This window comes from Mesoplodon bidens (genome assembly GCF_964165515.1).
Source record: "Mesoplodon bidens genome assembly, chromosome: 1".
Classification (NCBI taxonomy): Eukaryota; Metazoa; Chordata; class Mammalia; order Artiodactyla; family Ziphiidae; genus Mesoplodon; species Mesoplodon bidens.
The window spans coordinates 139,407,966-139,424,037 of NC_138176.1; the positions used below are offsets into that span (position 1 = coordinate 139,407,966).

At 43.9% G+C, this 16,072-nt stretch overlaps 1 protein-coding gene across 1 annotated transcript in view; it reads left to right on the plus strand.

Annotated features, from left to right (window-relative positions):
* The window catches only part of USP46 (ubiquitin specific peptidase 46), a 61,354-nt gene extending 45,539 nt beyond the window's left edge, over nt 1–15,815 (plus strand). Inside the window, exons 6-9 of the mRNA XM_081252516.1 lie at nt 6,617–6,700; nt 8,778–8,975; nt 12,159–12,237; nt 13,090–15,815. Of these exons, the coding sequence (XP_081108642.1) occupies nt 6,617–6,700; nt 8,778–8,975; nt 12,159–12,237; nt 13,090–13,191 (463 nt within the window). The 3' untranslated portion in view covers nt 13,192–15,815. The remainder of the gene's footprint in view (nt 1–6,616; nt 6,701–8,777; nt 8,976–12,158; nt 12,238–13,089) is intronic.
* Nucleotides 15,816–16,072: the final 257 nt, after the last annotated feature.

The window sequence follows — 16,072 nt, forward strand, 5'->3', positions numbered from 1 at the left end:
CTAGAGAGTGCCTGGTATTGGGGGTGCCAGTATAGACCAGGTGGTCAGGTGGGCCTTCCCATTGCTTATGATATGTCAGCTCAGAGACGTTTTATTGTGTCACTACAAGGCACTATTGATTTTTATCTTTTTGTTTATTTTTTAAAATTTATTCAAGTATAGTTGATTTACAATGTTGTGTTAATTTCCGCTGTACAGCAAGGTGATTCAGTTATACATGTATATACATTCTTTTCCATTATGGTTTATCACAGGATATTGAATATAGTTCCCTGTGCTGTAGAGTAAGACCTTGTTGTTTATCCAATCTGTCTATAATAGTTTGCATCTGCTAATCCCAAACCCCCAGTCCATCCCTCCCCACCTCCCCTCCCTCTTGGCAACCACAAGTCTGTTCTCTATGCCTGTGAGTCTGTTTCATAGATGAGTTCATTTGTGTCACATTTTAGATTCCACATATAAGTGATACCACATGGTATTTGTCTTCCTCTTTCAAGCCACTGTTGATCTTTATCAGTGGGAATTGCGTAACAGAATTGTTCTATCAGGAGTTCAGGTTACTTAGAACTCTTTAGACTAGATTAAAGAGACTTGCTGTGGCCGTTTGGCTGTTAGAAAGTCGTTTTTCAGGGCAAAGGCACCAACTCCAACCTGGAAGAGCATTCTGGTCCATCTGAGCGTCATGTATTGTGTGAGCTGGGGGCTGATTACTCTCCAGTTCCCAGGATTCTGAGCCTACCCTCACCCCCTAGGGTTACTGCAGCACGTCCTGTTGGTCTGATGTTTCATCCCTTGTCTCCAAATGCCTTGGGTCCAGGTGTCTAGGATACATTTGTTACCTCTTTGTTTGCAAAGCATTTTGTGGGCCTGGATGGCCTTTCTTTCTTCTGAATGGTTCAGTTTATGGCATGGGCTCCTAATATTCCTGTGAAAAGCAGCTAGTTTTGATTTCCTCAGGGTTTTGTGTTCACAGGGAGTCGAAAAAGTTAAGGTTGTGCCAGCGCTGGTCGGAGGTGAGGGGGTGGGAGGAAAGGTATTACTTGCCCATTTCTGCTTCTTGAGAAGGGGAGTTAGTTTGGGAGGCTGACTGTTCCCCTCCCCTCTAAGAAATTCTGGGCTGTTCAAAAGGGCAGATGGCAGTGACTATAGCTTTGAGACTAAGCAGGTAAAGGGCTAACTTTAGTTAGTTATAATTCCAAACTTTGGGGAACCTTGTTATAAACAAATGTAACCCAGAATTATGTTTCCGCCCCCCCCCTTTTCTTTTCCTTGGAGAAATGTGTATATTGGCGATGCATACCTGATGAAGGCAGGCTAGAGGCATGTGGAGGCGTTAAAGCAGGATGGGTGGGTACAGAATAGCCTCAGAATACCTTTTCAACAACATCAGATTCTCATCTGACTGTCCAGGCTGATATTCCTGAAGTGCCTGCCCCACCCCATCTTACATCATCCTTAATTAACATAGACCTTGACTGACTTACTTAGACCTGCCCTCATATATGCCTAAGGTCTCACCTCCCCAACAGAAAGAGAGGCCTGCCAGGTGTTGCCATTCACCGCTGACAGTTCTGTGATGGGGGTGGCAGCTTTCCAGCCTTTCCCAAAAGAACAAATTGCAGGAGAAAGTTCCAGGGAATAAATGATGCCAGCTGATCCATTAGCTTTTTCTATTTGAGACAAAAGAGGAGGAATGATTATGATCTTTTTTGGCCCCTTTGGTGGTTTAATTTGGTTTGCATTCTTGAGGGTTTCTTTCTCAAACTAGAATTATGAGTTTTCTTCTTTAACATCATGCCTGCATCTCTCTTCTGATGTGATATTTTATCATTTGTTTTGATTTTGAAAGAAGTTAAAAATCAAGCTAACATTGTAGGATTTAAACGTAAGATCCCTGCCACCTCCTTCCTGAAGGGCTTTAGATGATCAATTACAGTGTGTTTTCCGTGAACTTTTGTCCCAGGGAAATGATGATATAAATGGTGGTTAATTCAGGATACGGGTCTAGAGAAGGCACTGAAGCCATATTGTAGCTGAGCTATGATTCTGATATTTCACATCTCGGCACCATGTCTTAGGCAGAGTAAACCATCTGTATCATAGGAGGATGCTGAGAAAGGTTTTTTTTTCTTTTAAAAAGTTGAGGGATGGCCTCAGGCAAAAACTTAAAATACGTGAAGTTTATCTTAATTATCCCCCCATGTCCTTTTTGGTATTTTTTGTCTTTTGCTTCAGGGCCTTAGTCCCTCCCTGTGGTTCCTGCACAGAAACGTACCTTTCTCCTCAAAGTGCTCCAAGTTCTGAAACCACTCTCCTCTTCCTGTGTCCTCCTGTCATTAAAAATTCCCATTCTCCCAGGGCCAGGGAGGTCAGCCTTTTAGTTCTCCCAAAGCTCTTTGTTTAAAATTACTCTCTTTTTAAAGAAACGTCTTTTCTATTCATTTTGGAAACTTGCTCTATGTGCTAAGTTTACACGCATCCCCATCACACATCCATTGCCATATGCTCATCTATTAGTTTCTCTGCTTCCCTCACTTATGTCTTGGTTTTGGTTATTATTTATATATGGTGCTTGCTAATATCTGACATGTCTTTCTTTTGGATTTCTTTTTTTGACCTTCTGTAATACTCTAGTCAGTAGTTCTCAAACTTTGGTGCATATCAGAATCACCTGGGGAAGTTGGTAAAAATTGAGGCCCAGGCCATATTCGACTTTTGTGAGCCTGGGCATCTATTTTTAATTAATTTTTCTGGGTGGTTTTGATACCACCAGAGTTTGAGAACCCCCGCTCTAGATCTGTGCTACTCAAACAGGGGTCTGTGGACTAGGGCCGTTGACATCACCTGGGATCTCATTAGTACGGCAGCATCTCAGGTCTCCTCCAAGAATGAGTGCATGACTCAGAGCCTGCGTCTTGACAAGATTTCCCAGTGCATGAGTGCATGTTAATATTTGTAAAGCATTGGGGACAGTGGCTCTCAGCCCACGCAGCATACTGGAACCACCTAGGGAGCTTTAAGAACAATAGTCCCGGGTTCTACCTGGAGAGATTCTGTTGTAATTAGGCTTGGGGGAGGATGAGGGGCGATTGAGATTGTTTTTAAAGCTCCCCAGGTGATTCTGATGAGCAGCTGGGTGAACCACTGCTGCAGATTCTAGAACAAAGCTTCCCAGCTGGTGTGCCCCAGAAGATGGGTTACAGGTGCGTGTAGATCCCCTCAGCTTCTGGGAGGCTGGGCAGAGCCTGGAGCTGCCAGAGAAGCAGCCGCATCGGTGCTGCTTCATTTCTACGTAGCACCATTATTTTATGTGGGTCATGACATGAAAATTATTGGGAAGCCTAGCTTGAGAATTCTTTTAAATTCAATTTTTTAGCTATTGTGTTGAGTGAAAAGTTAAGATTTTAATTAAAAATGTATCAAACATAGACATTAAACATGGACATGGTAGCTATCTTTACAGCCTATAGCCATCTTACCCAGGAACATAGTCTTTCTCCATTTTTTTCAAGTTTTCTTGTATACATTTCCATTAGGTTTCATAGTTTCCGTTTACAGGTATGTGTTTCATATTAGATTTGTTCCCAAAGTGTATTTTTTAAAAGTGTTTCATTGCCACTTCGACTCTTTCTAAAGAAATACAAAGAGTTTTGTGCTTTCCCAGTAACCTCTCCTCTGTGCTTTGTTGTAATTTATCCCAAGTGTCAAAACGACCTCTCTCCTCTCTCCTCTTCTCTTTGATTTTTCTCATTGAAAAGTTTCCTCAACCTTTGTTGCCTGCTTTTGTTCCCACAACCGTGTAGCATCACCTGGCAGATCTGCTCTGCCCCAGTTTCTTGCCAGGGCCACTCTGTTTCCCTAACTTAACCGCATTTTCCAATTCTCAACTCACAGATGCTCCAAAAGCATCACCCTGTCTCTCCTGTGTCATTGAGCTTCCAGCCAGCTAGGGCTGGGCAGGATGGTGGTTATTTGCGAATCAGGTCTTCACATTAGGTACCAACTTCTGCTATATTTCTACGTAGTGGGTCTACAAAAACTTCTGTTTGTTTTGACGGGGGGAGGGAGAATAAGAGAGAGTAGAAAGTGTTTAATTCCTTATTTGTTGTTGTGCTTGCCTTACTTATTCTGATTCTTTAGTTGGATAAAGAGATTTGTCTGTGGTAGACATTCCAAAAATGTGAATCTCCACCGTCACCCGGGCTCATCCCCCACTTCTCCTTGGTTGTTCCGTTCCACCCCAATAAACCGTGTGTGGGCCAAGAAGAGATTTCACATCAGTTAACTCCATGAAGAGCTGGCTAGTATGCATTCAGCTAAGTTTGAGTCTGTATTAGGCACCAAGCACTTGAAATCTGAGGGTTGAGTGTAATTGCCTTCTAAACTGTTTCCTTGCTTTTTGACCGCCTCCAGTCCTTCCCCCAGAGCGCTGCCAGAAGTGATCCAAAAAGCACTGTCTGATGCCATCGCCCCTGCAGAGACCAGTTAGAGAGCCACACGGTCCAAACAGCTTCCAAGAAGCGTGCTCTGTACCTTGCATTCATGCCTTTGGGCCTCAGCCTTCACTCTATCTGGGACCCTGGACTCTTACCCCCTGGCTCACTTTCCCTTTTTGCGAACCTGACTCAGAGATCACCCCTTGGGGAAACGTCCTGAATAATCCCAGTTCATTTCTCTGTCCTCTGTGCTTTCCCCTGGACTTTATACACACGATTCTCTCTTTGTTCCTTTGTTCAGCCAACACACATCATTGAGGGCCGTTATGGGTTGGGCCTATTCTCAGTGCTGGGGTTCTAGCAGTGAGTGAGACAGACAGGGTCACTGCCCACACAGAGGGGAGGCGGGTGATCCAACGAATAGGAGGATGCTTCAGATAGTGATAAGTGCTCAGAAGAAAACAAGACAGCAATAGAGTAGGGGCTGGAGAGAGTGGCTGGGGAAGTCCTCTCCAAAGAGGTGACATTTAGGCTGAGCTCTGAGCAGTGAGCGGGGCCAGCCGTGGAAGCATCTGGAAAGAAGCTGTCAGTGCAGGGGAAATAGCAGCAGCGAATGCCCCGAGGCAGGGAGAGCGTGGCACTCTGGAGCTACAGAGAAGGCCAGCCGGCGGCTAGAGCATAGTGAAGGAGATGGGGTGGGGCGGGAGGTGGGCCAGAAGAGCAGTCAGGACTCTGAGGACAGACGGTCTGTTGGCCATGGTAAGAAATTTGAGTTTTATTCCTGATTGCACCGAGAAACTATTGGAGGATTTTAGGCAGGGGAGTCAATCGTGTGAAATGATTTATGTTTAGCCTGCAGTGAACACTAAGTGTTGCAAGTGGCTTCTTGCACGTGTCTCTGGCAGTCTGTGAGCTGGGTGAGGGCAGGCATTCTCTGCGGACCCCCAGCACCTAGCCCAGGGTACTGTCAGTAGCCACTGGGGAATTTAATGAATGAACAACCTATGTTTTCTCTTGATAAGCTCTGTTTAAGTGGTTGAGTCATTAACACCATGTAAATAACGTTTTCTATTTAATAAATCTGATCACTCTGGCGCTAGGACACTCCCTATGAATAAGGAAATGTCATGGACTTTTTCAAGACTCTGGGGTATTATGATATTCTGAATGTTCTATTCAGCCTTTGAAGCAGTACCACAGGAATGCTAAGTAGAATCTCAGTGACCAGAGAAGAATGAAAAGCCATGACATTTAAAAAATGAAAACTATAGGTAGTACAGTAAAACCTCATGATAAGGTGAATACAGATATAACATCCCAGTGGCATTTGTTCTCAGGAGGCAGGCTGAAGTTATCTCCCGGCGTGTGGGGAGGTGGGGAGCAGGGGCTTGGTAGACATCTCCTGATCATTTGGGACTTCCTTAGTTCAATATAAGGGCCATTGAATATGCTTTAAATTTTATTATCTTTACTCTTGTGCTCTTTGAAAATACCACCTGAGACAGACCATTTTTCATTAACCACGTAATAATGACGCCTTGCATTTTGTATGATTGACATTTTTGGACTCGACTTTCACAGAAATGGTTGGCTTTAACTAGAGTTAGTATTTTTCCATTGTAATTTTTAAAATTTAAAATTTTATTTATTTATTTTTTTTGCGGTACGCGGGCCTCTCACTGTTGTGGCCTCTCCCGTTGCGGAGCACAGGCTCCGGACGCGCAGGCTCAGTGGCCATGGCTCACGGGCCCAGCCGCTCCGCGGCATGTGGGATCTTCCCAGACCGGGGCACGAACCCATGTCCCCTGCCTCGGCAGGCGGATTCTCAACCACTGCGCCACCAGGGAAGCCCCCCTCCATTATAATTTTATTTCCAATTTACAGGTACTCTCTGTTAAACCCTGAGTTTTTTTTCTGAATCAGTTGGAAATCCTAATTTAGATCTATCTGTGTCCCATTAAATAAAGCTATACTTGAAAATCTCTCGTGGTGAAATCATAACCCAGCCCAGTGGACATGCTCTAATGCGTCATAGCACCTGCTTCTAAGAAGGATCTTTTCTCATTACTTCTTTCCCCACATTCACTTAAAAATTACCCTACAGGTAATAGGGGGTTTAAAACATGGTAAACTGAGTGCATTTTGGACTTCTTTTAAGTTGAAAATATTTTTCTCTGCAGAGACTTCAGCAACACAGAAACACTGTGTAGTGAACAGAAGTATTATTGTGAAACGTGTTGCAGCAAACAGGAAGCCCAGAAAAGGTACGTAAAGGGTTTAGCTCAGGAGGTGGCTTTGTGTCGTCAGAAGGAACCAGACAGTGGAGCCCGACAGATCTGATTTTTGAATCCCAGTTCCATGGTCTTGTAGCCAAGTAGCTTTGGAGAAGTTAGTTACCTTCCTCACTGGTAAAATAGGATAAGAACGCCTACTTGGGGAAGTTGCCCTTTCATCTGATTGTTTGTTCATCTGTTTGTTCATTCATTCAATGTGCCAGATACTCGTGCTGGGTAAACAAATGGTGAGCAAGTATAAGCACTCTCCTGTTGGGATTAAAGGCAAATTATAAAACAGATTTAGCATAGTACATGACACACAGTGGTCACCCGATAATATTGTTAGTATTGCCTAAATATTGGAACTCCTTATTTAGAAGACAGGCCAAAAAAAATCATTTAATAAGGAATCATGAGGAAATCAATAACATCAGTTTGTGGATAGGTGATAAGAAAGTTATCATATTCTGAGTTGATACAGGACCCAGAGTTGCCCATCTTTTTACCAGCACCAGCCAGTTCCAGCTCTTGGACAATGTAAAATAGCCAGTCCTTCCCTGTGTTCTGTCCCCAGAAGCCAAGAAACTTGACATTTTAATTATCCTGTGAAGGCTTACTGTGAGTTACGTTTACCCTGCCCATGGTTGTGGTATATTCAGGGTAACTCACAGACGCCCATTCCTGCCGCCTAAAACCCTCAGGGGTCTAGAGCTGAGGTCGAAATAGTTTCTCTGCCCAGTCTTCCAGCCCTCCATCCTCAGACATGCACATCTTTTCTTGGTGCATCAAAACTTAAGAAAGGTTAGTCACTGTGGTGGCAGGCAGGAGTTAACACTTGCTAGTGGTCGAGGAACTCACCTCTTCTCCCACCCATGTAATCTAGGTCTTCCTATGGGGCATGAAGGTGTTTTCTGTTTAGCCCTGGAGGTTTATACATTAAAATGTCATGTTCCTGAAAAATACAGGGCTCACTATAAATCTTATGTTTCTGCTGATGTTGTTATTTTGCTTATTTTTACGAACAGGGTTTTTACTCCATAGATTTCTGAGTAATACTCTCTTAAAATTTGTCCTTTACAAATAATATGCATTGAAAATGTGCACAAGTTGAACAGCATTTACACTGATTCAGTACCTTCATAGAGGGGGTCCTGGAAGGCAACCAGAAAATCCTCTATTCTAGGAGAGTTATCCACATAAACTGTGGTCTTTGTGACTTCCTACCGAGAAATATTAATGGTCATCTAGTGAAAAAAGCTTTCCATGTTTATGTAAGTTGGCGAAATGCTGCATCAAACACAAAAGAAAATCCTTTTCTGCAGGATTTTTCAAATCCCTCAGTGTGCTAATGTGCGAGGAGGAACTTCAGGACAGAAGGCAGCATTGTGCAGACTTGGCCCCAGAAACCCCGCATCCGTTAACATCTCCAGGGCTCTCATGAGCCTGTTTGGGTAAATGTAGCCCTAAGCCAACCCTTGTGTTTACAAGCGAGGAACCTGAAAGCCAGAGAAGGGAAATCACTTGCCCAGAAGCACAGGGGTAGGGAGGGAGAATGGGCCCTGCATGCCTGGTTATCTGATGGCCCGCAGTGGGCAGTATCTGAGGCATCCCTGCTGGTCGGTCCTCAGAACCCGTGCGTCCAGACTGCACCTTTCCGCTTGTCCTCTCCCCAACCTCCTTCTCTCAGAAACTCTCCCTCTCGTCTCCATTATCTCAGGGTGAGGGGGTTTGTCCAAATACTGTTCTCCCTGGGAGGCAGAGGGCAGTGATGCAGAGCAATTCTACGTATTTTCATTGGTATGAAAGTTCTGGGATGTCTCCTTTGACCAAACAGAGACCCCCCCCTCCATTGCGCTTTTCTCTGCTGGCTAGGCTCCAGCTAGCCGAGCCTGTAGGAGGCAGCTCTACATAAGCGAGTATCCTTTTATTCTTGCGAGTGGTTTGGCCGTTTGCTGGTTTGAAGTTTGTTGGACTCCTCCTGCTCTCCATTTGTGCAGGCGGCGGTGTATTCTCTTCCTCTCATGGGGGTTGGCTACCACTGATTTTCTACGTCATGGTTTCTTAGGATGAGAGTCAAAAAGCTGCCCATGATTTTGGCCCTGCACCTCAAGCGATTCAAGTACATGGAGCAGCTCCACAGGTACACCAAGCTGTCTTACCGGGTGGTCTTCCCCCTGGAACTGCGGCTCTTCAACACCTCCAGCGACGCGGTGAACCTGGACCGCATGTACGACCTGGTCGCGGTGGTGGTCCACTGCGGCAGGTGAGGGCAGGTGGGGAGCGCGGCGTGGGAGAAGCGGGAGGGCTGTCCCCGGGTGGACCCGGGGTGCGCCGGGTGGACCCCGCCACACCCTTCCCGGCTGGTGAGACTCAGCGGTAATGGTGCTTTGGGGAGTCTCCTCCAAGCTCTGGTTTATCTATCACCTCAAAATGAACCTAAACGTACATACATAAAATAAGATAATAAAAAATAAATTAAAAAAGTAAAAAATAAAACAATTGCATTGTAATAAAAATAATCTAAATGTTCTCTCATAAGGGAAATACTAAGTCTCCATTGGATATAAATGACGCTTATGGAGTTTGAAATCACATGGAGAAAGAAATGTTTATGCTATGATTTTAACTAAGAAACCAGGTTACACGTATAGTATCTCAGAAGTGGTTTAAGATGTGTGAATAAAGACTGGAAGCAGTAGATGGAATCTAAAAATTTTTTGGCATTTTGAATGATTAAAATGTACTCTTAACAAATATTCTTTATGCAGTTTTTAGTCTTTCCCCAATATTCTATAATAAGTACATAATCAGAAAAAAAGAGGGAGTAAGGGAGAAGGCCCCTTGATGTAGAGAAGCAAAGTGTATTTGCTGGAAGTCTTTTGAGGAAGTATTTTTTATTCCATAATTTGTTGTAAGCCTGGAAAAGTCTGCCGAAAATTCACCTGTTTGCTATCCTTTGCTCGGCTGGGACAGGTTTGTGTCCCCTCCCTGGGATCGGCATGCCGTCACCCTTATAGGTTTCAGATTAGGGCCTGTCATGGAGCAGGTGTCTTTTCCTCTCCATTCTCCTGGATTGGGTTGTGGTGAACAGACCATTACCAAGAGGATGCATGGTTCCACGTGGAGGGATGGATGGATTGATTTCTTGCCCTGTACTGAGTGGATGGCATCAGAAACTGTGACTTCACATCTGAAGCACCTCATGTTTTGTCCCATGCAGAGTAACTTTAAGACACAGGTAATTGCCTTACGTTCTCAGAAAGTTGTATTTGTCGATCAGTTATAAGCCATCTTTCTGTTTCGCCTGAAGAATACTTCTAACAGTCAATTATTTTAAAGAACATAGGGGTTCAGCGATCTGGAAACTAGCCATGAACACTGGGTTGGGAGGAGGTCTTGGGGGCAGGCAGAGCCTGGTACCTGGAGGGTCTCTGGTGGCCGAGGTGGGCAGTGTGGACAGGAGGTGGAGAAGAAAAAGCAGTCAGGTGTGTGGGGTACGCAGGGGTTTTCAGTATGGATCTCTGTGGGTGGTTCCTGGGAACACTGGTGAGGACAAGGCAGAGACCCACTTAATGAGAACTGGGGGACAAGTAGGAGGTTGGGTTCTAGAATAGTCAGTCTCTGTAACTGGGGCCCAAGGTCAGAGCAGCCCTGGCAGCAAGGCTGAGCTGGTGCCAAGTCACGCATAGTACTAATGAGGATTCTTTAAATTCCTCCCCACTAGAGGTGGAATTGTTCTCATACATGGAGCAGGTGGCTTCTGGCCATGGGCTCTGGAAAGCTCTGAGGTTAGGGAGCTCAGCGCTTCCTTCTTGTGCCAGGACCCCCCGGCCCACAGTTGCCCCAGGTGCACAGCCTCTTTCATTGATTTCTCCTGCAAGCATTTTTAAACCCTTGTTTCCTGGGTTCCGTAGCAAGATCTGAAGCTATAGCAGTGAACAGGACACACAGGGGCCCTACCCTCATGAAGCTGAGCATCTAGTGGGAAAGACAGATAGTTAATAAGTAAACGCACCAGGCTGCTACCACCAAAACCAAACCACTGCAAAATCACTTTATGATTTTGATTAGTGCTATGAGGAACAATCGGGGCAATGACAGAGAGCAACGAAGGCACCTCTTTAGGGAAGGTGGTCGGCAAAGATTTATCTACCGAGATGCCATTTGAGCTGAGGCCTAAGGAGTAAAAAGAGCCAAGAAGACAAACATGGGTGAAGACCATTTCAGGCAAGCTCCAGCGGGCACAGAACCAAGATGGGAATGGTGATGTGTATGAAAACAGAGGCGGCCTGTGGGCTGGAGCTCGGAGGGAGGGGAGAGAGTGGCCTGACAAAGTGGGAACAGACCCTTTGGGGCATGTTGTATTTAAAGAAAGCAAACTAAGGCAAATTCAGCTTTCCAATTTTGATGGTGCATTGAAAAAACAAAACTCTAGATTTAGAGTTAAAAATTCCCTCCGTTGTGCAGATCCAACTACATAGTAGCAGCTGTTCTTTCTGCTTTGTGTAATGTATCTTTTTGTTTTCGTGCTTGTTATTATACATTTTAGTGTCACATCTTTCTAAGACTTGAACCAGATCACGTCATTCCTCAAAACTCCCCAGTGTCTTCCTGGCTCACTCACAGCAGAGTCCAGAGTCTTAGCTGCGATAGCCCATCCCCGTCCCTCCTTCACCCCGGGCTCACTGGGCTCTGGCTGCCTTGCTGTTGGGTGAACACACCAAGAACTATTCCCACCCCTACGCCTCCCCCAGACCTTTGCACTTGCTCTTTCCCATTCCCGACACTTCCATCACGTGGTCACATGGCTTCTCTCTTTCTCTGTCTCTCTCTCTCTCTGACACACACACACACATATACATGCCCCTTCCCCTTCCTTCAGGGAAATTCCTTCTGTTCAAATCAGCTGTCATCAGAGAGGCCTTCTTTCAGCACGTTATATCCAATACCACCTTCCCTCTATCGCTCACCATCCCGTTGCTCTGCTATATTCTTCACGGCACTTACCACCAATTGAAATATATTTGTATTTTAGTTTGTTTATTACCTCTCCAACCCTCATCTCAAGAAAGTGGGGACTTTGTTTCGTTCACTGCTTTTTAGCCCGACAGCCAGAATGGGTCTGGCACATAGTGGGTGTACCATAATTATGTGTTAATATTTGTTGGATTGGAATGTCTGTTTCCCCCAGCAGATTGCGAGTCCTTAGAAGACTAAGATGAGGTTTTTCTCATCTTTCTCTTATGCCCAGCACAGCTCCAGTCCCTGGGTGTCCCTCTGTGAGTTGTGGCCAAAGGAATGTGGAAATAGACATATATACCAAGTTCTCTGTCCTGAAGATAGAGGGTTTTTTTCCCTAGTAAATCACTGCATGTAGAGAGCTACATAGAGTTTTATGGAGAAATAAATGTTAACTTGGTGACTTTCTTTGTCTGTTCTTTTCCAGTGGTCCTAATCGTGGGCATTATATTACTATTGTGAAAAGTCATGGCTTCTGGCTTTTGTTTGATGATGACATTGTAGAGGTTGGTATGCAGATGATTGTATCAGAGAGAAGTGGGGCAGAGACGGTGTTTTGGGATGTGTGTGTGTGTGGACATTTGCTAAAGTAGGCCTGTTTTCCCATAATCTGACTTGAAAACAACTTACATTTCTCTCAAAAGTAAATTCTGCTGCTCCCCATTCTCTCTGGAAGGGGAGAAAGGGGTGTGATCGTGGACTCATCAGTACTGTGTTCTTGTTAACTGATTAGCGTAGACATGGGATCTCTTTGCTGCCCATGTGTAAGTCCTGTTTCCTACAGTGACTAAAGCCCTCTCTGGGACCAAATAATAAACTTCAAAGTTCTATTCAAATTCTTTTATTATACCAAATTTTTCTTGTATTGATTATTATTTTAAAATATATATTTTTTTCAATCTGTTAAACCTGGAAATCTTTATATGATACCAAAGTATTCCACATATTCATTTTGTTGTAAAGGAATACTAGCTGGAGAGAATTCCACACTCAAAGGCGTGGTCTGTTTTAGCCCACTTAAGGTAGCACTAAAGGGGATAAACTCTGATGGCCTGAAAGAATTAAGGTTATTCCCAAGAGCTCCCCTAGTTTACCATTTGAAAGACGGAAGTCCTGGCTTCTTCCAAGAGCGCCCACCTATGGTTGCTGATAGATTAAAGGGCGGCTTTCTTCCCCAACGATATGCAATGTACGTAATCATGTCCCTCTGTCAGGTCTGTGGAGCTATCCATTTGCTATTGAAAGGTCCCAATTTTATGATAGTGCTTCTTACATTTTCTTGTGCATTCCGTTAGTGTTTCTTTCCTTCTCCCAGGAATCATGTTAAACCGTTGTATTGTTTTCTCTTTTGCTTGCAGAAAATAGATGCCCAAGCTATTGAAGAATTCTATGGCCTGACATCAGATATATCAAAAAATTCAGAATCTGGATATATTTTATTCTATCAGTCAAGAGAATAACTTAAAGGACTGTGGAACTTAGTCGAGTGGGGGAATGTTCAAAGCGCTCTTACCTGGTTGCTCTGCAGACGTCCCTCTTCCCCCGCGGCCCACCAGCGGCACGGCTCCGAGGTCAGGGGTCTGGCCGTGTGACTCTCCCCCTTTGTTTTTCTACATGCAGCACTCACTACTCGTGGTTTTATGTTAGTCTGAGGTAGAGTTAACTGCAATCAGATTGTAGTAAGTTTTAGATGAATAACATTTGCTAATTTTAGGATCAGGTACATGCCATGCCACTGGCTGTGTCTGGCTGAATTAGAAGGACATTTCCTGTGAACGTCGACAGTCTTTTTGGGGTCTTTGCTCATCTTCCTAAATGGCTTCCGGGGTCTCCTTTCAATGCATTCCTTTAACTTGTCCCTGGAAACACCGCTTCCCGTTTTTAGTTTCTCTGCCTCTTTTCTGACGGAAGGACAGAAGAACGGGGTAGATACTCACCTTTTAGAGCTGCAACTATAGCTTTAAGTTTTGCCAGTGAAAATGTTTAAAAGTGAGTAACCTCGAAACTGAATTCATCCTCCGGGTGGAACAGGGTGAACAGAAGCCGTTCGCGGTTGCTAGCGGCTGCCCTGGGCTGAGCTCACCCAGCCATGAGAATTCCAGAGGCTGAGGAGGTGTGGAGCTCAGGGTAGGCAAAGCCAAGAGGAGGTAGCTTTTGTGCACAGCGGAAAGTTGCTTTTCTTATCTTTCTACCAAAACCAAGTTTCAGGAAAATAGCTCTATGCTCTTTGTTTTTAGTGATGCTTTTCTTCTGTCCTGTGAGTTGTATCTCCTTTATCCGGAGCTGCTAAGCTTGCCAAGGTATCTTTCCGATCCTACTGGTGTTTCGCAGTCAGTGGTGGCAGAGCTGAGCCACCACAGGGACTGCCTTCCGCCCAGCTCTCCTTAGCTAGGCAGCACCAACACCGTCCTTTCCCAGGAAGAACGAAGGCTCTGCACCTTTCCTCCCATCAGCCACATTGTACAGCTGTTCACATTTTAGCATTTCAGTCTGTGTACTGAGGCCCTGGCAAGTCCCAGGGCTAACATGGAACCTTCCCTACAGGAGATACTGGAGTTAGCTGGGGATGCAAGTGGGTCAAAGGAAGTGTCAGTGGGCGGGTGGAGGGATGAACAAAATGGTGGCGTTTCTTTGGCTCAGACTTCCAGGACGCTTGCTTGACAAATGGAGTTTTTTGGAAGAACCTCATCTCACCGTAGTTACTTTTTGTTACATATGTATTTATTAAATCTTTTGAGTATTGGCGCCTTTTATTAAAAGGGTCGATACAGTGTTTTGCTGTTGAGCTGGTTTTTGGTTTCCTACAAATGTTATGAGTTGTAGATCTTGGCTTCCTTTGGGAAGACAGTTGACTTCCATACGCTATAATATACTGTGAACCTGTTATTTTGTTACCTAATAAATCAGCGAAGGAACATGCAAACTTGTGGCATAATGTGAACTAAAATTGAAATTGAAAATGTTACTGGCCATTTTGCGACAATTAAGAACATAGCACTTTATCTAGATGAAAACTGGATTTCTTATCTTTGAAGTATCTTGAACTGTTTGTCGCTCACAACTTACATAAGCATGCCAACACTTCATCTGTTCGTGCTTGAAGTGAAATGTTTTACTTTTCACTGGAGAAGACAAAAACAGGGTGATCTTCACGTTATTGTTTTATAAAAGTGATGAAAATATACCTTGCTTTGTTTAGAGGTGAATTCATATTTATAAATATTTTGTCTTTTTTTCCTCCACAAAACTTATGCAGTAATGGCGTACCTGGAAGGTGCGTTTTTATTCTTTTTTAAGGAGAGACACTTTCCAGATGAAGGTGACTGATACAGGGAGCTGTTTGTACTATACATAAACCATATATTTGACTGCAGGTTGCAAAGTTTAAAAAAACGCTCATTGATCCGTAATATATTTGGAACTGATACATGAGAAAAACTATTAAAATTATCTTTGAAATGACTCTTGAAGCTAATTTATTAGAAAAAATAGTTTCAGTTGGAAGTCTACGGAAGTAATATCTGAATGCTAAGTCATAGATTCAGTACTTTTTTTTTTTTGATGTGTAAAAAGTTTCTCCCAGTGACTTAACTGAAATAATGCCTTTTAGTAGAAAAGGTTAGTTAAAATTCAGTATTCACAGATAAATTTTTGGAATAAAAAATAAGTATCGAAGATAATACAAAGACACTAAAATGGTTGTGTGTTGCAGGAAAAGAAGATTTAAAAAAAGACCAAAACACACTTATCCGCCAACACTCCATCAGTTTTTTAAACTTTAGAGCTATCTGGGAACTTCTTCCCCCTTCCTCTTTAATAAACGAAAGAAACTCAAGGCAGCTACATTTCCCCCTCAGTCATTTCACTTTATGTGAAGACTAGAGCACATAAACACTTCTTTATTTTTCATCCCTCATTCATTGTGTGAAGCAGAGATGGTGTGGGATGTGTGAGACCATTCTGAGGTCAACAAATAGCACAAAGGCTCAGCAATATTCCCTCAAATGGCCAGGGTTTTTGTGTGTCATTTTCTGGCAGGAGTGAGCAGGCCTGTTGTATTTCTTTTAACTGCTGGGTGTTAAGTTGCAGTGTTTTCCACTTTAAAAAGAGAAGGAATATTTGCTTTATTGGTTACTTCTTGTTTAACATCTAGATTATGTTACAGTGTTTGAAAGTCAATGTTGGTAGAATGCTGACGCCCAGTCCTGTTATTCTGATGCATTTTCCATTCCGAGGCAACACGAAGTGGGCTGGTTTGAAGAGAGCCAAGGAGCAGCACAAGAGGGTGGTGCTTTGACTAGGAAACCAGTCATATTGGTTTTATAGCCTGGTATATTTTGG